The following is a 27,847-nucleotide window of genomic DNA, read 5'->3' on the forward strand; positions in this document are numbered from 1 at the left end:
GGGACCGGAAAATGATTTGCACTTTTGCTTGATAAATGATTTAACTGACTAATCAATTATTACATTTTTGTCTATATTTCAGTCTTTCAACTATCCTATTGGCTTTTTTTACAGCAGAAGTTTTGACTTCTGCTGTAGTACGAAAACCACAGTGACATTAATAATGGCTCTTTTATTCAAGTGTCCCAGGAAGCCGTGACAGTGTGACAGCGAGCCTGCATTAACAATACCAGGGACTTAAAACTGGAGCAACTAAATGGAATTCAACCATCATTCATTTTACTATTTTCACCTGTACTTTTCCTTCTGTGACACATCATATTGTAAAAAGCAGATTAAGTAGCTAATTGTTTCTGTATTACATAAAAAAAAGGCACATTAGAGCCATATATGTAGTCCATTTTCTACATATCACATATATGCAGTTTTATTGCCGAGTGATTTGAAAAGTCTACACTGTATCTCCGCACCATTGTGATGAAAGTTTAATACAAATTCAAATGCAGCTGGGATGACTCAGCAACTCAAGCAAAGCAAATTGGTTTTCATATTTTACAAAAAAATAACAGATGCCTGGAAAAGTGAAAAATCAAAAAATGTAAAGTATACATGATGTGTAATTAACACGCTAAAACTTTCAATCTGCTAAGGTCCTTTAACTTTCCACTCCTGTCTGTATGTCTGTCTGTCTGTCTGTCGACTCCCAGCCTGGCCCTCTGTCTGTCTATCTGTCTGGCTCGCTGGCTTTCAGTTACCTAAGAACCCCCGGACCCAAAATAACAACACACTGTCAGACCTCTCTTTGCTACCTTCTCACATAGCCCATAAACTTAACAGCTCCACGCCGTCTGCACTGTTACTGTACACACACCCAAAGTGCAAGCCAAGTCTAGTGCGCTCCTGCGGTGGTCTGTTTGATGATCTGCTCATAACAGTCTTCCATGTGCTCATCTTAATTGCAATTCATTCACGAGCGACTGAACTAGACTCATCCACCGCTTCGCCTGCGCAACCGAATGTCTCGTCTCTTGAAAGCTCAGTGAACCTTGTTCAAAATGCTGATTTAAGACCACTGATGGTGCCTGTCTCCCCCCTCCCCGAAACCTAATTTCTGACCCCTCCTACTTCCCTTGGGGGACAGCAGCAGTGACCCATATGTGGTATGAAGCATCAGAAATACATCTGAACCCCTCAAACCCAGTGTTCACCCCACAACACATGCACACACACACACACATTTGGCTGCATATACACTTTGTTCTCTCCCCAAGGAAACAGCAGGCTCTACATGTTTTCATCCTGTAGAATGTATTTGGGCAGACATGCATTCATTCACTCAATTGCACACTCTCGCTCTCTCTCTCTCTCTCTTTCACACACACTCACACACACACACACACACGCACACACACACACACACACAGACAAAAGACAGAAAAGGGAGAAATGGGCTTAGTGCAGGAGAGCTTTATGTATGTCATAATCTTGTCATGATACAGTCCTAATCCTCCTCTAATCCACTACCCTTCTGGAAAGATGAAATTGGGATTACCCTTCTATCTGTCTCCATTACACAAGCATCTTCTCTTTCAGTGTGTGTGTGTGTGTGTGTGTGTGTGTGTGTGTGTGTGTTATGAGGTATTGCAGTATTCCCTGGAATGTCAGCTATCGTCATGCTCTCAGTTTTTTTCCCCGCTGATCCCATGGCTCTGGTTTTCCTACTGCTGGTATGTGTGTGTGCGTGTTTGTGGCTGTGCGTATGTGTGTGTGTGTGTTCATATACTGTATATGTGATTCAGAGAAAATATCTTTCTCACAATGACTAGAATGTTTCCTCTCCTGAGACAAAGGTGACATTTAAAGGAGAGCAATAATGCGGACACACACACATTGGAGCAGATGGCCGCTGTGTGTGTGTGTGTTTGCACTCAGATGATCATTCATATGCACAGTGAAAATTAACATACTAACAAGTTGCCTGTGCATATGTGTGTGAGTGTGTGTCAATCCTTGATTACCACTGTGGCGAGGGACAGAAGCTGAATCTGTGCCCGTGTGTGTGTGTGTGTGTGTGTTAATAACATAGGCTCCACTGACCATGACTGGGGCAGGAAGAGGCAACCCGCTTTCACTTAAAAGCAAAGGCATCTTTACAACTCCTTCTAGCTCCGGGCAAAAGAGGAAAACATATACAGAAAAGAAAGAGACATCAAGGGAAACAAGTTCGAAACTGAGAGAAGTTTGAGAAATGCCCCAAAATGGAGGACAGGTTGGATGGTGATAGACAAAAGTGGACAGAGGGAGTCCAAAGATACAGAAAAGTGGTTTTATAAAAAAAAAAAGAGGCAGTAAAGTGATGTTGAAAGAAGATGTGAGGCAGTCAGTGAGGGCAAACAAAAAAGATGAAAATGAGGTTAAGAACCAACAGAGTGATGAAGACTGAAAGAAAGAGGTGGAGAAGAAGATGAAAAAGAGAGAAAGAACCATAGTACACTAATATGGTAGCATAAAAAGGCTGCTCTTACTTTTTAAATGCTCGGGGCAGAGATGCTTAAAAGACATCGAAATGAACAAATCTCAGTATGTGTGTGTGTGTGTGTGTGTGTGTGTGTGTGTGTGTGTGTGTGTACTTGCCCTCAAGCTTTTGGCCACTAATGGGCAGCAAAGTCTTTGTTCCTGAGCAACATGGTTTTTGAGTGGTGGTGCACACAAACTCACACGCGTATGATTATTCACCCTTTGTAAATAAAGTATCACTGTCCTCCATGACTTTTGGAGTTCATGTGTGTGCATCTTTTCCTCTTTGTGTGTGTTTTGAATTTGTATATCAGCTTCTGGTGGTTGATTGCATTTGCTCCGAGTCAGATTCTTGCAGGTCATTGGCTAACAGTTGCCCAGGGAGACAACTCAGCGGGCCGTGATTGGCGGATGATGCTAACACAGTCTGACAGCCTTGTTAGTGCAACCTGATTGGTCAATTAGTAACATCACTTACTCTGAAATCCCTGGAGAGAGAGAGAGAGAGAGAAAGAAAGGGAGGGAGGGAGAGAGAGAAACAGAAAACAAGAGTGATATCAATTTATTTTATTTTTTCTAAGTTGATTGGATTCAATCACATGCATTAGAACAGCACTTTGCTGCTTTGTGTTTGTCTCACAGTAAGTGAAGTGTTTATTGGAAGATGGAGGGAGGTTGACAGAGATGGGGGTGCAGGGGGCATGGGGGAGAAGATGGGAGGCGGGATGGGTGTGTTGTGGAGACAGATCCAATCTCCCCATAAATTATGAATGTGTTCCGGAGGAAAGCATTCAATAAGCAAATGCCACATGGTACCGAGTCAAGGAATCCAACTGTGTGTGTGTGTGTGTGTGTGTACATGTGCTCAATGCACCCATGAGATTTGTGCAACAGAAATATGTGGTATCTATTGTTTATTTGCCTGCACCTGTGGTTTTCAGGCAAAAATGGGCTGATTATTTACCAGATAAAATTTTTTCAGAATTCAAAGGAATCCAGGAATGTTTTTGAGTTTGAATATTAGAAAATAAGCGAAATTCTGTTTAGTAGAATCAGTGGTACAAAAAAAAATAATATTCTAAAAATACCATTTACAGCACAAACACTGTAATTTAGCAATATTTTAAATTTATTTCAAGGGAGTCTGGTGCATAGTATTTTCTTCCTTTCTTCACTTCGTCACTCACTCAGCTGTACTTGTAGCATCTTCTTGCAGCAGGAAAGACAACTGAAAATTGCTTTAAACAAATCTGCTCCTCTTAAAATATCTGGGTGTTTTCTGTGAAAATCTGTCAAAAACAACAACAATGAGCAGTAGGTGTACATGGCTCAATAAATTTAGCTTTCTTTTACTGTGTGGGATGTTATTAGCTTCTTTGTCATTTTCATTTGCCCAGTTTGTCAGTTACAGAGAGAGTGAAAAACAAGGCCGCTGTGTATTTGTGTTTGACAGAACATGGATGGAAGGCGCTTTTCCAATCCACCTCTTTGTTTCTGCTCATCCTTTCCCTCCATGTTGTAATCCAAACCTCTTGTTTGGCAGCTGAGACAGAGTAACCGCTGCTGTGTTCATGTCTGGCAGTGCTGCTAGTAATAAAGTTGTGTTGTTTTGAAGGCCAGCCATGAACAACTTAATGAACTCATTGGGCTTGCTCTCTGCGACTGTGTCAATAGACTGGCTAATAAAGTTATGTTATCAGGATGGCAGGCAGCCTGCGCGGCCTGCTGCTTTTAGAGACATGTCATGCTGTGTGTGAGTTAATAAAGTTATGTGTCCTTTGAATGGGTGTAATACAGTCGCCCGGGTGCTGCTACATGATGATGGCATTACAGGAGGCATTTTGATTGTCAGTGCAATAGGCTTGAACCAAATGCCTCTCAGTGTGACGAGGAAGGCCAGAGCGAACAGAGAGTATTTCCCATTTGCTCTGGTTCTGTTTCTCAAAGTGTGATCTTCTGCGTGTGCAGTGATTTAGTGTGTTCATGCGCACAAGTCCTAACACGATAGACAAACAGAGAAACCACAAATAGGAAGGCAACAACACAAGCAATGCGCTCCCACAGAAACACAGAAACAGGAATGAGGATGTTTGGTATGTGGCTTCTGTGTCAGGTGGAGCTGAGAAGGGTTGACACCTCGTCGGATAGTCTGGGAGAGGAGACAGGAGATCTCACTATGTGACACCAGGTTTTTTATAGACACAGGGGAAGTAGAGATGGACCAACTAGATCACCTCTGCCTCACAGGGCTCCTCCGCCAGTTTGTGAGTGTCTGTAATGTCTGTGGGCTTGTAAGTTATAGATCTTTTTTTCCTATAGTCTCATAGAGAACACAGAAAATCCAACCAGAAAAAAAATCTTATAGTCAACTATATTAACAGGAAAAGAGGGAAGAGAAAAGGGGAGTGACATTCAACAAAAGCCACCAGCTGGTTGGCCTCTTAACCCACAGACACGCTTTGCCTGAAACTCTTTTACTCTTCTGAAAAATATTTAATAAATACTTAAATACTAAATACTTTTTCTAATTCTTTTTGTTCCTCGTATGATTTAATGGTTGAGGGTCATATATTGTACTATACAAATACTCTGATACAAATTTGTAACTTGTGGCCATTTATATATAGTATATATATATAAATGACTTGATTTAAATTATCTTAAAAGAATACATCTTATACGGAATCCATAAAATATACAACGAGAATCTAAGAACCCTGTTTGAGACCTGTTTGCTGTACGTTCTTTTAAAAGCTGTGATGAATGAGGAACATCAGAGGTCAAGTAATCATTTGATCAAGTGCTGTGACCGCATTAAGTAGAGATGTAAGTGGAGATGCATTGAGTAGGGATGTAAGGTAAAGGTTAAGTGGATGCTTTCAGAATAGAATTAATAACATGAGCATCTCTCAATAAGGAACTTCAGGGATGACGCATATTCATTTTGTGATTAGTGATCACAGTAAGCACAGTGCACTGTTGAGTGTATGTGTGCATGCACAGTTGCATTTTGTGCATGTGCCTCATATTCTTTTGTGTTTGCGTGATAAATGGATTCTAAAAGACAAAAACATCACACAAGCTGAAGCACAATAGGCTGTAGAAGTGCATGTATGTGTGCTAGGCATGTGCACATACATACATGCATAGATACCTGTGTGCTTGTGTGTGCTTTGTGTGTGTGTGTGTGTGTGTGTGTGTGTGAATGCACTCTGTGCTCAGCGTGAGTGCGTGAATGAGGGGTGAATGGTGAACTGCAGGGACGCTGGCCCTCTATAGGAGATGAATGTGCTGATATGACAGTGATACATGGAGATGTTTACAGTAAACAGAGAGAAGGAGAGAGACTTGATCCTCAGGCAGATTAAAAGAAAGAAAGAAAGGAAAAGGGGAAGTGAAAGAAGGACGCAGCTTGCCGGATGTTTTCACTGAACTCTCTTAAGCACTAGAATATTGGCAAAGTTTACATGAATGGATGAGGACAGTTCATCTATCTCTCTCTGTCTTTACAGTGAAGCTGATCTCTGTATGATATCACCAGAGGAATGTAGTTATTATGTGAGCCCACAATGCTCGCTGAGAGGGTTGGCTCACGTTCAGTGCTTGTTCAAACCGCCATCATACACACACACACACACACACACACACACACACACACACAAAAAGGTGCATGTGCACATTGAGCCTGCTCGTCCCATCCCATTATTGCAGACAATCCCGACAGTGTTTGTGAACTAGTGCACGTTATGTCGCTCAATGCAGAACAAATCTCAAAGAGGTCACACAAAACACACACACATACATACTTATATGCAAGGCAGAAAACTCAGTGGTAAACACAAGACTGCTGAGAAATTAAATGGTTTCCCTTCAGTAGCATTATGGACTAAAATTTCCTCAGTTTACAATCGAGCCCCTGTGTACTGTGTGAACTGTAGCAGCAGCAGAAACTCTATCCTTTTAGGTGAATTGGTTTTACAGCCGCACACCACTCTGTGCAGCTCTGTATACCCAAGCACAACTAGCGTATAATGTGATATTGGCTGGCTTTAGGAGACTTAGCGCTGCTGCTCTTGATTTGTTGCAACTTTGTGGGAAAGTTGACTGTGAGTGGGATAAGCCCTTATTGCCTGCCCCTGTGTGTGTGTGTGTGTGTGTGTGTGTGTGAGCTGATGGATGAACTTGCAGTCTGGTAAGCAGGGACATTCCCCTCTCTGTTCTCTCTCTGTGCCATGGAAACCAGACGGGAGGGCTATGGTGGCCCACAGGAGCCAAATGAGGCGGCAATAATGCAGCGCTTAACCCCACATTGAAAAATGACTTCATTCTCTCATCAATAGAGCAGCTCCGAACGCCCCGCCACGCTTATGCATGCACATACACATGCACGCACACACGCACAGAAACACACAAATATGCATAATTGAAACGTGCAGTGGGTGTTTCCCATGGTTAAGGTATGATACAGTTAACTATTATGCGGTTCAGACACACACACACACACACACACACACACACAGATGCACAGCCTCTCATGCATACACAGTATGCGGTATGCTGCAGTGCGGAGAAACTAGTTCTTTGGGTTGATTGAGGCTGGTTTTAAATGGAGATGTGTACATTTCTCTGTCTATGCTTTTTGTGAGTGTTTCCTTTAATATTCAGTCAGTGTGGTACTTTCTGCTTTATTAAGTTTGCTATTAGCTACCCTAGCAGACACAAATCTCCCTGGGATCCATTAATATTAAAAGAAAATACAAAATAAGCAACAGAGACAACCGAGTGTGACAGATCTGACTACGTATTTTAGCTTGTTGTAAAACCTTAAATCATTTTCCGAGCAACCATTGTTTCCTAATTACCTCCTGCCCAAATGCTCATTAATTCAAGGTCATTTTAACACATCACCATTTGCACACATGAATCATAGAGCTTAGTGATCTGGCCAGAGGTCCAAGACGTTAATCCAACAGAGACAGTGACAGAGAGAAAGAGAGAGAGAGAGAGAGACCCAAAGGGCTCTTTAAGATGCCCCTTATTTCTGTGTCCAGTGGTGGCTCTTTGCTCACTTAGTGTTGCTTTTGTATGTCTTTCTTCCATTAGTGTATCGGTGTTTGTGTGAGTGTGTGTGTGCGTTTGTGTGCATGACTGCATGTATGTGAGGTTAGGTGTACTGTAATATTATAAGTTGAGCCCTGAGGGCAGCTAAGAGCTTTTAGAGAAAGAGCAGCAGGGACTGATGACAGAATGGCAGCCAGGCGTGACTGACAGACAGACCCAGACAGACAAGCAGATGTAGAGAAAATGAAGAAGCGACTGGAGAAAAAAGAGAAACTGAGACGTGAGGAGAAGAAAGAGGACAGAGGAGGTAATAAAGGGAAAAAAAGTCTTATTTCTATGGAGTCAACACAGAATAATAAACTCAGCAATCAGGGATTTCCCTCCCTGGCTGTGTATGAGTGTGTGTGTGTGTGTGTGTGTGTGTGTGTGTCTGTGTCTGTGTCTGTGTTTGTGTGTAATTACTGGTGTCTCTTAGATACCACTTAGCATCTGTATATTTACCTGACAAAAACAGGGTGTGTATGTTTTTATCTAAAAAAAAAAGTATTCTGTTGAGTTTGTTTACATGTGCGGTTATTCCTGTGTCGGCCCTTCTGTATGTTTGTTATGCATGTGTCCATTTGTGAGTGTGTTTGTATGTGTGTGTGTGTGTGTGTGTGTGTGTATGTGCGTTTCAGTGCATGCTTGCCCTGGGGCAGCCTCTTTATACTGTCTCCTCTGTAAGGGGCTCGAATTGAAAGCCTTTTGAAATGATAACCTAGAGATATGAACGGTTGTGTACACTAGAGAGGGAGAGAGAGCGAGAGAGAGACAAAGAAAGGGAGAAGAGGGAGTGAGAGATGACAGAAGGAAAGAGACAGAGATATATACGGGTGATGAGCAGAATAAAAAGGAACAGCTTAATTCAATAAAAAAGAAATGTGTAGGGGGAGTCAAGTCATTATTGGAGGTGAGAAATCGCTCCTTTATTTCCTTACTAGTATAGTGTTTTTTATTCATTCGTCTCTACTTTATCTATGAAAAGAGAAATTGGAGGGAATTTAAACAGATAAAAGGTTATGGGGAGTATGTTTGCGGGTGTGTATGTGTGTGAGAGCGAGGCCAGCAAGAGGACAAAGTGTGCGAGATGTGAAAGACAGAGGTTAGAGGCTGGTGCAGTGTCTTGTTAACCTGTGTGGTGGGTGACAATAGCTCAGTAGGACCCCTGCACTCCCAGGCCTGTCTCAAGTGCTGCCTGTCAGTAGTTAGAGTGCTCTCTTTCTAGTCAGGCAGCCCGCTCCACCACCTCACTATGGCCTCAACAGGGGCCTCCCAAGACCCCCGCGGTAAAAAGAAACAATGTTGCAACGCCAACCTCTCCCGTTTGCCACTGCCAGCCCCACTGCGACCAGCACAATGAATGTAACTGATGTGGTTAAAGTTGCGCCATTTTCCTCGAAAGTGCTCTGTGCTGCATAGCACTGTGCTTATCTTGTGAGTTTTTACACAAGCAGTTATTTCTGTGCTGCACATCCTGCAGATCAACTGACAATTAAGCGGTCAATTAGCCAGGATGGGGCCGTCTTAGCATTGCATTCCCAGTTGGTGCAGTTGTAGGTCAGTGGGGCCACATAGTGTATTTGACTGTGTGGCTTTTTCACTGCAGTCAAATCTTTCAAAATGGTCAAAACCATTCTGTAAATAATATTCCACGAAATCTAGCCTGTGCATATTGCCAGATTTCAGCAACTTGTGAACCTGGCAACCCTGCAGGTCAAACACTTTTGTCTGCTGTTTGCCACAGTGGTTCTTCTGTTTATTCCAAGCAAACCACTTTTGCCGCTGCTGGAAACATTAAACGCATCACTGAGTGAGCTACAAAGAACCTTTTCCCTGGGAAAAAATTTATGTTACTTTCAAATAGAACAATAACCCGTGAGGACATGGGAAGTCGAGTATACGCAATATGATTGGTGTTCAAGTGGTTGAATGGTCGCTAAGTAACCAAAAACACCATTGGACATCACCTTGTTCTCATGTCAAAAATTTTGAGTGATTTTCTGGTTTTATCCACTTTCAACGTCACAGTTGGGAAAAAGAAAAATCCACGCTCTGTTAGATGTGTATACGGACAGACAGATAGACAGACAACATGGGAACATGAATGTGCAGAAGTTCACGCTTTGAGAAATTGTCATCAATTGTCCCTAGTCTCTTTTTAAAAGCAAATCTAAAAATCAAATAAAAATGACACTGCAAGAATTAGGCTGGTAATAAATTGTGGTGGGAAATGTGTGTCTGGAGCGTGAAATAGACTGAGACTATTTGGAAGAAACCACAGTAGCTTGTCTTCTTAAACTACATTATGTTTTGTGTGTGTGTGTGAGTGTGTGTGTGTGTGTGTGTGTGTGTGTGTGTGTGTGTGTGTGTGTGTGCGTGTGTGTGTGTTTGGTGGTATTTTATTGCCCTGCTTAATGTGGAGGACTTAAAGGAAGCATGCGCGTCCTCTTTGGTATTCACTGAGAGACAGGGAGAAGGACGGAGGAAGGGAGGAAGGGAGGGAGGGAGGGAGGAAGGGAGGGAGGGAGCAGAAGGAAGGAAGAAATTGTGAAAAGGAAGTGGTAGGACAGAAGACTGGAAGCAAGAAAGCAGAGTAAGGAATGAAAAAGGGGAGGAGAAGGTAAAAGAGATTGGCTGGAAGTGAGATGGAATGAAAGGGGGAAGAAATGAAAAAGGAGTGAGTAAATGAAGACGAAAGAGAAGCATGTAAAAGGCCAGTGGGATGAAGGAAGGAGAAAGAGGGACAGTATTAAAGAAGGAAATTAGGAAGCTGGAACGATTGGGACTAGGAAGGAAGAAAGTAGTTGAAGGAAAGAGGATAGGTAGAAAAAAAAAGAAAAAGGGAAGGAAAGAAAAAGGAGAATGCTTGGGAGAGGGAAAGAAGAGAGGCAGTGGAAAAGGAAGAGGGAAACAGGAGGGTGGCGGGGAAGGAGAGAATGATATGTATGGACAGTGGGCTTTGTGATAAGGAAGAAAGGAGAGAGGAAGGTAAGAAAAAAGGTTAAAGGAAGGAGAAAATGAAAGAGAAGGAAAGAAGAATAGGGGGGGATGAGGAGTGTGATGGAAAATATAAGTGTAAAATGTGCATGTGTGTGTGCAGGGGTGAGAGGTCTATGTCTGTCTTCCCTAGGATTAAGCTTCAGCCTTATTACAGCCTCATTACATCAGTCCACTTCTTCCATTACACACACACACACACACACACACACATTGAATGCTGTGTGTCACTGATGCACACTTGCATACACACAAGCACTCACACAGACAGACGCGCGCATACACACACACTCATACATATGCATTTAAAAACAGTCGCTGTCTCAGTCAATCTCTTAGAGGTCAGGGCTGGAGTTTGGTATTCTGGTAATGTTAATCAGTTTATGTGTATGCAAGTGTGCTCGTATCTATGTGTGTGTGTGTGTGTGCATATATGTTTCACAGCTGTTCAATGCATTACCAAACCAATATGACACTCGCAGAAACACACACACACACACCCTGCTAATCTAATTTAGCTAACAGCCTTCAAAAAGCACTCCGATGTGTTGGTGTTGTTGCTCACATAGCGCCCCCTGTGTCCCCTCTGCTGGAATGTAGCCTATCTAAAGTCATCACGCTCTGACCTGCACATATTCTCTATATTTGGGACACAAACCTCATCGTGGACATTGTAGCACGGTGGGTCATATTTCGGACGGACCAGCTTGTGTTGTGCTGTGGTTAGTAAATGGAACAGCGGCGTCACTGCAGGTCTCAATTCAGCCTGCTAGCTGAAATGTCTGAACTTAAAATGTTGTGGAGAAGACTTATGTAAAGTACCTTTAAGATGTTCTTAATTACCCCACTAGATGCTTTCCCCCACTGGGTATGAAGCGCATGGAAAAAAGCACAAATATTATTAATTTTTTTAGCGGTTGGAGAGTTTTAACATTTAATGGGTTTTTACATATATTTCTTTCAGGCATTTTTGCCTTTATCACAAATTGAAACAGTGATTGAACTAGAAATGAGGGATGACGTGCTTGAAGTTGAACTGGAGATCTACTGATGATTGAGAATACTTCAATGTTAAACATTAATGTTGTAAAACAAGGAAACAAGATATCAAAATGAATTTTGTGAATGTCATGTGATAATTTTTATTGTTATTTTTGATAACAGAAAACCACTGAGAATCAATTCCTTTCAATCCAGTCATCAATACTGATGTTATTTTTTATTGATGACATTTATGTGCACATGTGCATTTGCATGTGTGTGTGTTGTCTGGCTGGTGTCCAGGAGACTTAATGGCCAACACTGTTTGCTTTCATGGCCCGTCTTTCCAACCCGCTGCTCATAGGAATGCAGAACATACACAAACACACACACACACACACACACACACACACACACACACACAAAGTCATTTTAGTCACTTCAACACATATGGTGTTTAGGTCAAATGCGGCACAAACACACAAAAAGCCTCTACAGCCAATCAAGAAAACGTACAAGTAGTCCAGATTATGCATGACTTCTCATATTCACTGTTGGCCATGTGGAAATGGATCTCAGCTTTTGTTTGAAAGTGTTTGCTCTCTTTCTATCCCCTCCCCTCTCTTTTGTCTCTCACCAACTCACTCTTTGCCTTTCCGCTATCATTGTCAGATTTTGTATTTATTTTGACACAGCCCAATAAACATAAATTGTTCTCGGGGCATGGTGTCTTTGCCAGTAACTGCCACATTTTAGCGCCAGCGTTGCAGTGCAAGTGTGTGTGTGTGCAGAGTGGACAGTGGACAGATGGTGCAGGACAGCTGGTCCAGAGTGACAAGTGTGTGTGACCCGAGCCTCTACGGTGGTGAAAGAAAGAAAGACAACATTGACGGAGAGAAACTATTTGAAGAGGAATATTTCAGCTAGCCCACGATTGCCAGGAGCTGGCAAACAGAGGGGTGGGGGGCTCTGGAGACATCTTGAATAGATTTGGAGCAAAACAGAGAGAGGAGGAGGAGGTGGAGCAGTGATAAAGAAAAGCAGAAACTATTTCTTTCTGCCAATTTGTTCTTTTTTTATCTGAATAGCGCTTGGATTTCTTTCTGATGGCTGCAAATGCTGTTGTCCCTCTGCCCCCCTCCATCTTCTTCTCCTCCCCCTGCTTTCTCTCCCTCTCTCTCTCTCCCCTCCTCTGGTCTGAAAGCATTATGCAGGTGTTGGGTCAGATACTGTAAACTGTCACAGCCTCATCTCCCTCCCAGAGCCAAGCTGCTGACTGATGAATCCTCATTTCCTTAAACAGCCCAGAGTAGACGATTGACAGGAGGTTCATTCTCACACTGAGTTCAAGTGAGAAGCCTCAGGGGAGGAAACACTTTCTGTCTCTAACATACACTCACACACTGATACACACCCCCACAGTGCCTGAAGGGAGAAATGTGATCTGTGTCTGCGCTTATTGAACCACTGATGACCACCTCTCTCATTCTCATTCTGTCTAATAATAAATATGTTTCCTTCCACCTGTTTTAATTTGCATTTAGAATTAGGACATAAAGAATTAGGACATAAAGAAATAAGGGACACCTCGAAAACTGTTGTATATAAGTCAGTATGTTAGATTGAGGTGAAAAAGTTGGCCTTTTGGAAAGGCAAAGTGCTAGAAAAGCTAATGAAACACACTTGTTGCCTCTCGCTGTTACGTGCCTCCACTCCCTCAACAAGACCAGAAGATCAAGAATGACAAAGTCATGTCAAAAAACAAAAATGCCAATAACTGGTGAGTGTTTGTAGCCACAGGGGATGAATGCATCCTGGTGTGAAGAAGGAATGAAATGCTATATAATGCATTTACTGGAGCTGAAAAAAAGGTGTCAGTTGATCAGTAATTATTCAGAATTTATAATCAATTACTTGTTTAAGTAATTTTTTAAGCAAAACTTGGTTACTTCTCTCTTCTGTGAGTATTAGCTTATTTTATTTGTCTTCTATGATAGCAAACTGAATAATGTTTGTTTTTGGATTGTAGGACAAATAAATTAAATATATAAGTTTGGACTCTGGGAATTTATGACGGGCATTTTTTTTTACTTTTCTCTGGCAAGAAAGAAATTGATTAATCAAGATTGCCAGATTAATCTATTGTGAATACATTTTGAAGTTGTAATGTCACCCAGATGGCTGTTTCTATCAAAATTTATTTATTATTTATATGTCTTCTGGTCGTAATGAGGAAATGTTTATTTATTAATGTATCTGCCAAGACACAAATGGATGATATTCAACTAATCAATAAAATGTTAATTGATTTTAATTTTCTTTCCCTACAATATCTGCTTACAGCTACTAAAGCATGATATAACTGAAAGCGCTTGGTTCAGGTTAGGCAAATATCATGGTCTTCAAGCAGAAGAAGTCAAGAGTGAGTTGAAGCATGAGGACGACATGTTTATTTTATCAACATTTAACCACTCCGACCTTAACCAAAGGGCTTTTGATGCCTAAACCAAACCACAGACAGGAGTCTGGATGCAAACCCCGTTTATAGTCCTGCCCTTTGTAAGCTCAGCATACACCCCGTCCACCTCCTTATGATTCGTGTGCTATACGTCAGTGTAGCGCTCCCTACATGAGAAAAAACATTGTTAGGGAGAGTAATCCAGGCAGTGATTACATGTTTGCTTCCCTACAAATTAGTAGTATACATCTGTCTGTCTGTCTGTCTGTCTGTCTGTCAGTCAGTCTCACCATCTGTGAGATATCTGTCTGTGTCTCCATGTGCGTGTATGCCTCTGTAAGCATGAGGAAGCCTCGCCAGCATGTCACTCCAAGCTGCTGAGTAAACACGGGGAAGGAAAGAGAAAACCGCATACAGGGCTGAATTAAGAGGAGATGTGTGTGTGTGTGTGTGTGTGTGTGTGTGATTGTCTCTGCCTGTCTTGTCATGGTTTGTAAACTGTGAATAATGACACCACGTTGAGTAAGTCATAGCCACCGCAGTCCTCTGCTGCTACACGCACACACATACACACACACACACACACACACACACACATTTTATGCCTCTTTCCACTACTACACTACATAAACCCTCATTCCTGATGTACAAACACACTCTCCCCAACCACAAATCGTCTCTTCCGAGGCTCAACTGTCAGTCATACTGGAAATGTTATTAGAGGAGAAAAAACTGACCTCTATATTTCCTAGTTGTTATATAGTTTATGAGCTATTTAGTTGTTTATTTTGATGTCATCTTTGGCTGTTTGTTTACCACATCAAGCCACACGCTACAGCAGATGGGCTGTTAGCTTTTGATGAATTTGACTTAACAGCACGAATCAGACTAATATAATACACACACACGACTCTCGTAGCAAACTTAAATGTTTTACTTTTAATCCGCAGCTTCTGGTCGCCTGACGGAGACGGGTGACAGATGAATAGAAAGAATAAATGATTGATGGATGAAAAGAGTGATGCAATGATCGAGCGTTCAGGAGAATAGTGCAGCAATTGATGGATGAAGCGAATTGTGGGGGAGAAAAATAGATAGAAAACCTAAGTCTGAACATGACAAAGGATCGTTGGGCGCAAGATTGATACATTATCCTGTAGTGAGAGAGGGTTTTTTTGTAAGACGTTGAGGTCTTTAAATGGAAAGGAGGCAGACAAGAAGGGAGTAGGCTGCTTCAGCTTATTGGGTCATGGAGTTTGTGGCAGATCAGGTCAAAGACGTGGGTGAAAAACTTTCTGACCTGGCAAGGCATAACCAGGCTGGGGCACACACACACACTCACAGGCTGATGCACAAACCCACACAAATAGACCCAGACACGTGTCCATGTGCTGCTTTCTATTTATCTATTCTATTTATTATTGTATGGAAACGTAAGATGCAAACAGGAAAAGGATATGATGTCACTGACCAAGGGCTTGTGGCCACCAAGTGGTCTGGCAACACGTCCAGCGGTGGTCATTTTAGCTGTGGTGTTTGTGTCTGTGTCTACATCTTGTGTGTGTTTTGGATGCTCTTCCAGGCAAAGACTGCAATAAATTTGGTCATAGTGCTGAGCTGGTTTTAAAATTCACACACACAAAGACTGACACACACACACTCACACACGCATACACGTTTGTTCCTCTATCCAAGTGGGGACATTTCATTGATGTAATGCAATCTCTGTCCCCTTACCCTAAACTTCACCATCACGACTACATGCCTAACCTTAACCCTTCCCCTAACCCTAACCTGATTGTAACCTGAACCCCAAAACCACTTCCCAACAGGATATAAATACATGAAACACACACACACACTCACAAACACACACACACACACACACACACACACAGCCTATCTGTCATAGGCAGTGTGTAGGTGTTAGAGCTGGGGTTATTGACTCGTAGAGACGGAGACAGCAGCGAGCAGCGAGTGAACACACTGCTATCGGAATACAATTAATACTGTCTGGCTGATGGATTAGACTCATTACACAGGGAGCAGGGCAAAGGAGGGTAGAGAGGATGTGGGAGAGAGAAGAGAAGAGAGGAAAGGGAAGACGAAAAAGAAAAGGGGGAAAAGCAGGATCAAAGAAAAGAGGTGTGAGGGAGAGCCATGTCAGGAAGGAAGTGAAATGTTTGGAGAAGTATATGGACTGTGAGGAATCGATGAAGGGAAGGGAGAGATCTAAGATGTGACGTTAGAAAACTTTAGTTACATTAGGTTCCTCTGTGCTTAGAATATCAAAAGAGGTTGAGGAAAATTGACTGTTTAGAAATCTATTATACTGTCTTTTGTGTCTGACTACACTCTGCACTGTAGCCAAGCTAAAGAGCATCTAGAAAAGGGAAGAGGTTAAGCTCCATTTTTGACCAATTCAAATATTTACGTAGATTATTTGTTTCTTTGTAACATAAGATAAGATGTACCTTTATTAATCCCCCATAGGGAAAATTCAAGTTGGCACAACAGCACAGAGTTTGTGCATTTGTATATTTCTATTCTATTTAGTAAACTCTCTAATGCCATTTTTGGGTTTTAAAATGATACTGATGATCTTTCATATTCCAAATTACAACAGAACAATAATGACACCTTGGCTACACAGGCGAAGCAGCGAAAGCAGCATGTCAGCAGCGATGCTGACAGCGCAGGATGTATCACTCACGTTTCACATTCATTGTAATATGCAGCTTAAATAGAAGAAAATACACTTCGGGAAGCCTATATGACATCTTCATCCATCTTGTTTTGTCTGACAAGCAACCCCAAAGCCAACTGAATCTATAATTGTTTATGTTAAAGAGGTGGTATTATGCTCATTTTCAGGTTCAAAATCTTAATTAGGGGTTGTACCAGAACAGGTTTACATGGTTTAATTTTCAAAAAACACCATATTTTTCTCATACTGCACATTGCTGCAGCTCTTCTTTTCACCCCATGTGTTGTACTCTCCGCTCTTGAGCTACAGAGTGATGCATCTTACTTGTAGAAAATCTTTGTTGGGAGTTGCACATGCGCAGTTCCCAGGTAAGGACTACTATCCAATCCAATCCATTTTATTTATATAGCACAGTGCTGAACAAGAAATAAAACATAAAAACTCATATAAAACACATAGAAACACATAAAACAACAAGACTACACAGCTCTCAAGCTGGGTTAAAAGCCAGGGAATACAAGTAGGTTTTAAGATGGGATTTAAAACATTTGAGGGTCGGGGCCAATTTGACCTGTGGAGGTAGCCCATTCCACAGTTTAGGGGCTGCTGCTGAAAAAGCAGGTCGCCCCTGGTTTTTAACCTGGTTTTTGGAGCGACCAGCCGAAGTTGGTCAGTAGACCTAAGTGACCGTGGGGGGGTGTAGACTTGTAAGAGGTCTGAGATGTAGTGAGGTGCCAACCCATTCAGTGACTTAAAAACAAACAATAAGATCTTAAAATGTATTCTAAAATGGACCGGGAGCCAGTGAAGCGAGGCCAGCACTGGTGTAATGTGTTCATGCTTGCGAGTTCCAGTTAAAAGACGAGTGGCCGAGTTTTGTACTAACTGTAAGCGTGAGAGAGAGGTTTGGTTAACGCCAATGTAAAGTGCATGACAGTAGTCCAGACGAGTTGGTAAGGACTACTAGCCAATCAGAAGCAGAGAAGGGCCGGTCATAAGAAATAAGGTAGTGTGATCCAAATCAAAGCCGCTTCAGCCGCTTCAGACTGCGACCGTAACCTAGCAGATGGTATCATTCATCATTGTTCCACATCATTGAAAATCACCATATTTCGACTCAATTTTACATAAAAATTGGCCAAACTATTTGAACGTTTGCTCAGTAGCTTTCACATCAGGTGTAACATTAGCATTATAGTTATAACTTTAGTTGAACAGTCTGTGAAGTTAGATTGCTGTGTTTATTTTAAATATAATTCACAACCAATAAAGCATACTTACAGGTTGTGATTGTGAATTTCCAGGCCCAAACAGAGTCGGAGTTGCATCGTCTTTTAGGACTAAACGTTGAACTGTTGCTGGTGTTCTGACGATCTACGCTGCCTTGCCGAAAAATGCTACCATAGCGCAAATCGATAGACTCGACTCTACTCGGCCCTGCTCCGTTTTCCATTGCAGACAGTACCCAGAGATAGTACGTAGCTTGTTGTCATAGCGACGCAACACACAACTGCTGCGACGTAATGTTCAATGCGACACACACACCAGCGATCCACACAGCTTTCTCTGTTTTAAGTTAAAACGTTTCAACATTACTCAGAATGTAAAGACAGATTAGCGGTATGAAAACCTTCCAGCTGTGTTTTCCTCTGCCGTTGTTGCTGCAGCGGTCTGTGTGACGGCGGGAGCAGAGGGCTCTGTGAGCGGGCGGCTGGCCGGCCTCACACGCTCCTCCTGCGGGTTGGCACAGGCTTCCCCCGCAGCCACTTGCGGAGCTCCTCAACTCCGACAATATTCAAGCACATTTTTGTTCCGCCATCACTTCTCATAAAAGAAGGGGATGGTGATGGCGCATAGATAAGATGCTTACCTTTGGTGTAGGAGACCTGGGTTCGATTCCCACTGTGATACATCCACCATTGTGTCCCTGAGCAAGACACTTAACCCCTAGTTGCTCCAGAGGCGTGCGACCTCTGACATGTATAGCCGCTTTGGATAAAAGCGTCCGCTAAATGAATAAATGTAAAAATACAATATTCGAAATCTACACACCTCAACACTTCTCTGAAGTGATTTAGTGATGAAATTCCATACGAAAACTGTAAAAATATAAAACTTTCTGTTGCTGGCATCTGTCTGGCGCACGCAATGATAATGCAGTGAATAGTGACGATTCTCTCTGAATCTTAGGACCCTTGTTTACTTTGATACTGCCTGCTAGCTTACTCGTTACAGCCCCCCCGAAGCCAATTACCCTTACCACAACCACCACCGAGTGTGTGCCTAAACCTAAGTTATTGATTATATGCGTGTCGACCGGTTAACCTACAGTTGCAGACAGGGTTAACCTCCTTCGTGTTGCTGTGCATTACCACCACCACTCCACTAGATGGCGCTGTCGCAAAAGAACTAGGGTCCTAGAACTGCGGTCCCAGGATTGCGGGGTACCTGAAACTGCAGCCTCCGGTACTGCAGCTTCATACTATTGCCCTCAGCTCGCTTGGAACCTCGACGGAGGTGAGGTGATACGAAAAAAAGTACCTGGAAGCAGGTACAGGTACAACATTTCTACAATGGAAAACCAAACAAAAGCGAGTGGAGCCAAAGGGCCTCCGCTCAGACTAGCTTGGTTTGAGGGAGTAAAGGAAGTGAAGGGCTGGACTACAAACGAGCTGTTTTCAGCGGTTCAGAGCAGAGCTTTCTGTGGGAGATGGGAACTCCCTTTGGGCTAGACTTTGGGCTTTTACACTTTGCAAACCTGTTACATGCACAAAAAAGATATATAACTCAATAAAGGAAAGGGGGAAAGCCAAAAAGTACAATATCACCTCTTTAAGATCACTAGCATGCCATCCTGGGCTAGTTTGCCACTGTGTGAGTAAGGATTTAGTCATGAATCACAAATACAGGTCGGAGGAGGAGCACAGGTGCACAGTATGATAGGCATTTCTGTTGAGGCTGCTTTAAATCTAAATATCATCATCAGATGTTTACAGGGAAACCATGTCCCCATTACTAAGTGCTTCTCAGCTCTCCTCATATGCAATTACTGTATTACTGCAAGCCACTGTCAATTTCTCGTGTGTGTGTGTGTGTGTGTGTGTGTGTGTGTGTGTGTGTGTGTGTGGTGTGTTTGTGTGTGTGTGTGTGGTGTGTTTGTGTGTGTGTGTGTGTGTGTGTGTGTGTGTGTGTGCGTGTGCGACAGATGTATTCCTCACTTGTCTATAATTACACGTGTAAACATTTCTGATGATGTCATGGTCTCAGACCGCTGACTAATCTTTTCCTGGGCTGGAAAGCGACGTAATCAGTCTGGTTTTACACATGCATGTACACACACACACACATACACATGCACAGCATACATGATCTTTATTTTCCCAGCTTTGTTATTTTACTAGTTAATCTTAGTATATACATTTAGATGTGATAACAAATGTCGGTTGAAGATGTGGTTTCCTCAGCAACAAGTCGCCTGTGTTACAAGTTTGGCGAGAGGCTTGCAGCTGGCTTTGTTCAGAGCTCACTACAAAAACGATTGGTAGCTGAATGGAAAGAGCAGGAGCTATTTATGTAGGAAATCAGTAGGCAGAATGTAGCATTTCTACCAAGCAATCATCTTGGCTTTCCTGTCTGTATTCAGAGTACAGAGAAAGAAACATTGCAAAATAAAACTCCTTAGCAAAGCTTGCAAAAATAACACAGCTGCTACCACAAGAGCTTTTGATCACTTTGTAATGTTACAGCTCGTGGAGGCAACACACACACACCTTTTCTGGGAGATTGCCATCCGGTTACCCAGACAGGCACACACAGGGGACATCCTTTCTGTCAAGTCAAAATGCCCCCTCGGTGTCCACCTCTGTCCAGTAGCCATAGCAACACTCTTACCTGGCATTTAAAGTATGTGTGTGAGGCGTGATGGTGAATTAGGGTAGCAGACAATGAGATGGGATGAGGAGGAGAGGGAGGAAGACTGCAGATCTGTCATTCACAAACTAAGTCAATATTAGTTTAGAAGAGAGCGACTGAAGAGAGGCTGAAAGATGAGGCTATCTATGTGTGTGTGTGTGTGTGTGTGTGTGGGAACAGATACTACGAGCTTTCATTATGTTGCACACCCTCAGTTTTTAATTTCTGCCACCCAAGATTTCCAAGATACACTTAGAATTAAAACCAGAGACATCATGATTCACCATCATTCACACACTCATCAGGGACACACACACACATTCCTCCACATTCCCAGGTGCCAGTCTTGGCCCAGTGTGTTCAATAATCCTTTGCATTGTCTTCAGCCTCCCTCTCCTTCCTCTCCTTTCTCCCCCCTCATCTCCTCTCTTTTCTTTGGGAGTCTTTCTCCTCCTAATTGCTCACAGAAGTGTGATCTTTGGGGGTCCACTTCATGGCATTGCTCCGCGAATTAGCTGAAGGATCCACACACACACATACACACACACAGACAGCCAGCCTCATTTTAGTCTTTCTCCATGACCATCCTATCCTAAAAACAGCAAACCAAAACTTGCTCCTTCTCCCTCAAAGCATACATCTTATCTTCACATTTTTCGTCACATTTTCTCACTCTGTCATCTCTTCCTCACTTTCTCTTCCTTTTTCCTCTTTCCCTTTTTGACTCTTTCCAGCTCCGTCTCTGCCCATTCACACATTCTTATCCTTAATAGGATTAAGGTCTCCGAAAGGGATTTGAACAAGATGATTAGTTTACTGCTCTGCCAAATCTGGCCCATACCCTGTCTTACACCCACACCCACACACACACACACACACACACTGGTATATAGATCTACAGGAAACCCCAGTTTGCTGGACCTGGGAAGAATCTCGTGGCAGTAGGGCATGTACAAAAGAGGTTCAGAAACTGTATAACAGTAGGTGAGAGTGTGTGTGTGTGTCCAGTGTGAGGGGGAAAGAGAGGGGAGGAGGGGTAGGATGAGGGGTGCATGTGTGAGAATTGAGTGCTGCTCTTTCATGCTCAGGTCTTCTTAGACACGCAGGGCGTCAAAAGCTCCTCTCTCTCTGAAAAGACCCTTTAGAAAAGCAGCACTAAGCTCTTAACACTGGAGACCTGACTCTGTCACACACACACACACACACACACACAAACACATCCTGGGCCACCAGAGGTGAGAAAAGCAGACAAAGAGGAAGGTCAGAAGATGTAGAAAAAGACTGCGTCCACACGATTCGGACTAAATCGGAAAACTTTGGTTACATGTGAAAACTATGTGCGTCCATACTTATGTTTTGTAGGATGTTTTCATAAACACGGATCTTTGCTGCAGCAAAGCAAATCTTTTTCCTCTTTTGGCCGGCAAACAACAAAACTGTGCATCACAGCCAATGTCTGCTAGAGACACAGCTCAGATTTTTTTTTTAAGTTGTTCCTTCTGTTTCTGTTATCAGGCAGCTCAACAATCATAAAAAAATAAGTTATTTGATCATAAATGTGACAAACACAAACACTATTATCCTTAGCAGGCTTAGTTCATTGCTTTCATTGCTCTGTTTTCCCCGTCCACACTAAAATGTGACACTGGTGTTTCCAGATTCATCTTATTGTTTTTTTCAATTGCTAACCTGCATTGGTCAAAACTGAAGTCACATTGTCAAAACTCTTCACACAGTCAGCGAAACCTAGGTGTATGTGGACCAAACTGTGAATAATTTTCATTGCTTTCTCACAAAATGCATTCAACGACCACTTTCTCCAAATTCTATGAAAATTTTTCTCATCACTACTTCACCACCTGCAAAACGCAGTGTATCTGCAGCACATTTTTTCAAATGCTAAAACACTATGTCCAAAACTGTTAAAAACCCATTCAATACATAATGATTGCAAATATCCTGCATTTTTGCAGTAACTGGAAATATATATAGAAAATCTTAGCAGAAAATGTATGTACATTTTATGTTTATGTCTATGTGCGTAGAGAAATGTGTGTAGTGTTTTGAATGTGGTTTTCCTGTAAAACTGCAAGCTGTGTAAAGCAGGACATGTTGCTTGTATTTTAGCAGAATTGGTTGAATGGGTTGGTACATCAATTACAGGTTGTGGTCATTATGTCTCAGGTACCAGTTTCACTTTGTAAACAACCGAGAAAAATTGTGTTGCAGCACTGACATTTTAGGAACTTTATTGTAAGTAAATTACTGAATTTCAGTGATATAGAAAAAAAAAGGATATTGAAGCCAATTTCTGAATTTCTGATTCATTCTTGTTACATATACTAGTACAGTCAATAAAATGAAAAAATGTTATTTTTACAGTTTTTCTCAGTTGCTTTGGTACATTTCTAGAGTCCCCCTTAACATATTCAAAAGTATTTGTAAACAATGGCCAATGACAGGGATTGGATTCACAGCAACTTACAATTGCTTTATTCACACGTCTCTGGAGCAACTAGGAGTTAAGTGTCAGGGACACATTGATGGACATGTCACAGAAGGGAGTTGAACCCGGGTCTCTCACACCAAAGGCATGTAATTACCCTATGCACCATCACCAGAACACCTTTATAACAAAATTCTAATAGACATATAGAAAAAATACTTGTTTAACTATTTTGCATGTGGTGACTTATGCAATGAACTTTTGACTAGATGTTTTGGGGGTAAGACTATTCAACAGAGAACCTGTATAATACATAGTGATCAACATGACATACAGTAAGCAATTGATGTAGTCGGAAACAGCAGACAATTGTACATAATCATCTGCATAAATGTGTCAATCCATTTGCAATTAGCAATTTCTGAAAAGACTGAGAAATTGCTATGTGCACAAGTGACTAGATGATGTCGAGTAGAATTTCAGTTCTGATCTGAAAAATGTACCAAAGTGACTGAGAACAACTGTATTCTATAATGAAATACTGATCTATATGAAAAAATCAGTCACATTTTGAAGATAAAAGTTCATAAAATTTACGTAATGCTTCCTGTTGTTGGTGTTTTGTAGGTCAATGTGTTATGAGTGAGATTGTTTGCTTTCTGAGTGACAATTGTTTTGGTTGAACAAGTTTATTTTGAGACTTGTATGAAGTGTTTTGGTGGTTTGAGTGACTTTTGGAGGTGAGATTGCATGTTGGTAATGCAGACTGTGTGAAGAGTTTTGAAAAAGTGGCTTCAGTTTTGACCGTTGCATCTTAGCAACTGAAAAAAAAATGTAATGTATAAAGTTAAAAGTCTGTTTTCCCACTTTGCTGTCAGTTTTCAGCAACAGTGTGTGTGTGTGTTTGTGCTCATGTGTGTGGCATGCATGCGTGTGTTTTTGTTTGAAGGTACCGGAGGTATTAAATCCACACAGGAACTATGTCATGCTGCTAAGTTAAAAACCCTCTGAAACACACACACACACACACACACACACAAACACACACTGGGCTCAGCAGGAGCCTCTTTTAATGAAGGTAACCTCCAGTTTTAGGCACAGGGGCAGAGGTGAGGGGTTAAACCTTGGGGAAGTCCAAAAACAAGACCAATTTCAGCGAAAGAAAAGAGAGAGAAAAAAGGGAGGAGGAAAGGGAGAGGTCAGTGGAGAGAAAGCCAGAGAAGGAAATAGCAAGAAAGAAGAGTAAAGTGGTGGGTGGGACATCTACCAAAGGATTTAACTAAAGATGAAACTGAATCAGGTGCCTTGGCGCCAAACTGAGGAAGAAAATCCACTCCTAAGTCCCTAAGAAGTCAATTTCCTAGTCCGGGTAAAACTTACTGTTCACTCTCTCTCTCTCTCTCTCTCTCTCTCTCTCTCTCTCTCTCTGGTGGTCTGAGTGATGAATAGGTTTTAGAGTGGCCTCCTGCACCTCCTTAAGAGCCCCACACCAACCCAAACTGCCCGTCACATGTACTATGCGTGTCTACGTGTGCGTGTTCTCTCTCTCCCTTGTCGTAGATCACAGGGACAGACGGACGTGAAAAATCAATTTCAAATCATCTCAGTGCATCAGAAGATGAATGGATATGTCAAACTCACACACCACACGCACACACGCACACTCACACACAAACAAACACTTCCATACTGCCAGCTCCCCATCTCTTGTGTACCAATAATTTTCAGTACACCCCTACTTTCTTATGGTGTTTAGCTGCATTACTATAATTGCGACAGAGACGTGAGTTGCACATTCCCAAGTGAACATGTTAAGTGTGTGTAAACACACTCTAGCCAACTTTAGCTGACCATGTACAGTGAGGTCTGTGTGCTGCTGTCAACTCCTCACATGTGACACATGTACAACTTTTTAGTGATTTCTACATCTGATAAACAGTTGAAGTGGATGCAGACTATCAGTTACATACTCTGCAGTCTGTATGTATGTGTGTGTGTGTGTGTGTGTGTGTGTGTATGTGTGTGTGTGTAGGAGCACTTTCAGAGTATTTATTTGGTTTTAGAGTTCCAGCGGTTAAAGGAGCATGGCTGTTTTCCAAACCCCCCCGGTCCTGTAAAAACAGTATCAGGATACACTCTATTTGATTCAGACCAGCCACGGTGTGTGTGTGTGTGTGTGTGTGTGTGTGTGTGTGTGTGTGTGTGTGTGTGTGCGTGCGTGCGTGTGTGTGTGTGTGCCGCGAAGCACACATGTGCTTGTGTTGTGTGTGTAAAACAGCAAAGGTGAAGCCCCTTTTTCATCTACCTCTGTTTGTAAAGTCTTATTCCAGGATCATGATGATTGATCTCGGCATCAGAGAGCATGGAAACATGATGTGAACTTGTCGTGTGTGTGTGTGTGTGTGTGTGTGTGTGTGTGTGTGTGTGTGCACAGGTGTTCATATGAAGTCCATGGGAAATTAAATTAGTTATTAATGCTTTATTTATTTATTTAACTTCTCTACATATAGCCTGTAAACACATTATACTGGAGCTGCTAACTATTCTACCCCTCATAATTTCACTAGAGACAAAGCGAAAGTCTTCAGCTTGCTTGTTTTGTCCAACCAACAGTCCAAAATCCAAAAGTCATCCAATTTAGTATGATTCGGAACAGAGAGGCTGGAACCAGAAAATGTTCTGACATTTTTGCTCAATAAATGACTCAAATGCCTAAGCGCTTATCAACATTGTAATACATTTTAAATTTAATTGTTTTTGCAGAAAGCAGCACTGTTTTGTTATCAGGCAATGACACTGACTGACAGCGAGGTCGCATTCTGCTACATGGATGCAATAATATCTACAAGAATAGACACATATTTTGTCTTGCTATAGGAAGCAAACTTCCACAGAAGAAAAGTACACTTGCTTATATAATTTTTGCTCAGTCCCAAGAAGCTGTAGCAGTTTGAACATTAAACATTTACCTGCAGATGTCGTGTCGTCAGTTGGGGTAGGTGCACAAGCATGAGGTCCTTATTTCTCCAGTACCACTGCTCACATCTGTTCCTTCGCTAATAAGCTACAGTTGCTAGAGAAGGTTTGTTTACATTGTGTCTTTGTGCCCCTGCTGTCTCAGCTGTCAATCAAAAACGTACACCAGCCTGCCCTCCCACAGGGTGGGAGGCTAAAGAGGCATTCACGTTTACCTTTGATTAGAAAAAGGGACTAGTTTTGTCATTTCGGTTGGACATTAATGCTACAAAAAATAATCCTCAAGAACAAGGATATAACAGTGATCATTTTTTGGCAACAGATGATCCCTTCAGATGTAGGTATAAAAGCAGCAGGTGGAGACACAGGAGATGAATGATACTTGCAGACATGATTATATGATCACACCCACAATGTGAGGAATGTGGCTGGGCATTAGCTGTTAGCCGATTAGCATGGGGGAGGTCAAGAGCTGGAAGGTCAGTGGTTAAAGGTCAAATAGTCTGTCTGGAACTAGGGTCTGTATTGGTTACGGACGGCACACACACACACACAATGTCTGAGACGCCAGTCTAAATGTCCTGTTTCCAGTGATGTTATGATGACATAGATTTATTTTTTTAGTACCTGCATTTCATCCCCTGTAATACATCTGCATCCTCCAAAGAGCTGAATTCATTCCTTTTATATTACCTTATTTATATTTGTATATGCGAGCATGCTTAATGCCTCATTTCATTTAACTATTTGTGTGTGCATCATTCTGCACCTGTGTGTGTGTATGTGTGTGTGTGTGTGTGTGTGTGTGTGTGTGTGTGTGTGTCCTTCACTAAATCAAGTTGCTACACCAACCAGTGATAGCATGTATTTCACTTGGCTGCAGGCAGTAGATTTAGTTCATGTGAGACACCTGTTCATGTGTTCATGACTGTATTTGTGTACTGAGTGAAAGAGGAACATGAACACAAATGTCTGCACCACATGTGTGTCACTGACTGCAGTAAATTTAAGTTTGTCTTTTGGTTGTTTTGTCGTTTTTTTTTGCTGTATTCCAAGCTGCAGCTTAGTGAAAGTGGCTGAAAATTAAATCTCTGGAAACCCCAGTGCTCATACTCGCACACACATACTTTCATCACTCACTCCTTAAAAGCAGAGGAAGGAGGAGGGGTTGGCGGGGGCGACGGAGAGATGAGTGGGAGAGATGAGAGGAGGAACAGAAAGCTCTGAGAGAAGTGGAGGTCACTAGTGCCCCCTACAGGTTGTTTAAGCACCCATAGCCTCTTAATACCTGAGTTGGATGGATGTTTGAAGCAGAGAATTGAATTGCGTCTGGCTCTCTAGATACGTGGACACTTGTCAGAGGAAGCGTTTTTTGTGTCACTGAGAGATGAATAGAGACAGCTGATTATATTTGGTGAAGGAGTGCTCTGCTCGCAAGGAACTCAATTTTGCAGATGATCTGTCTGGCTCTGAAGTCCCATTGCTGCATTTTGCTGATTATATCAAGCAGACTTGTGCTGTAAAGCAAGTGGCTCTGTGACAGCTTGGCTTAACTCAATGCCACCTTATTTCTCTTTCTCCCTTCTTCTCTTTCTTTCTCTCTTTCTCCAGTGATCTCAGCGAGAACCAGATTCAGGGGGTTCCGAGGAAAGCCTTCAGGGGAGCTGTGGAGATCAAGAACCTGTAAGTGACATTTTGGCAATACTTTCTGTATATGCGACCGTGGTGTGTGTGTGTGTGTGTGTGTGTGTGT

At 42.2% G+C, this 27,847-nt stretch overlaps 1 protein-coding gene across 1 annotated transcript in view; it reads left to right on the top strand.

Annotated features, from left to right (window-relative positions):
- slit2 (slit homolog 2 (Drosophila)) overlaps nucleotides 1-27,847 on the top strand; it is a 112,191-nt gene that overhangs the window by 28,889 nt on the left and 55,455 nt on the right. Inside the window, exon 5 of the mRNA XM_046047297.1 lies at nucleotides 27,706-27,777. Coding sequence (XP_045903253.1) covers nucleotides 27,706-27,777 — 72 coding nt within the window. The remainder of the gene's footprint in view (nucleotides 1-27,705; nucleotides 27,778-27,847) is intronic.

Source organism: Micropterus dolomieu, linkage group LG04, assembly GCF_021292245.1.
Source record: "Micropterus dolomieu isolate WLL.071019.BEF.003 ecotype Adirondacks linkage group LG04, ASM2129224v1, whole genome shotgun sequence".
NCBI lineage: Eukaryota > Metazoa > Chordata > Actinopteri > Centrarchiformes > Centrarchidae > Micropterus > Micropterus dolomieu.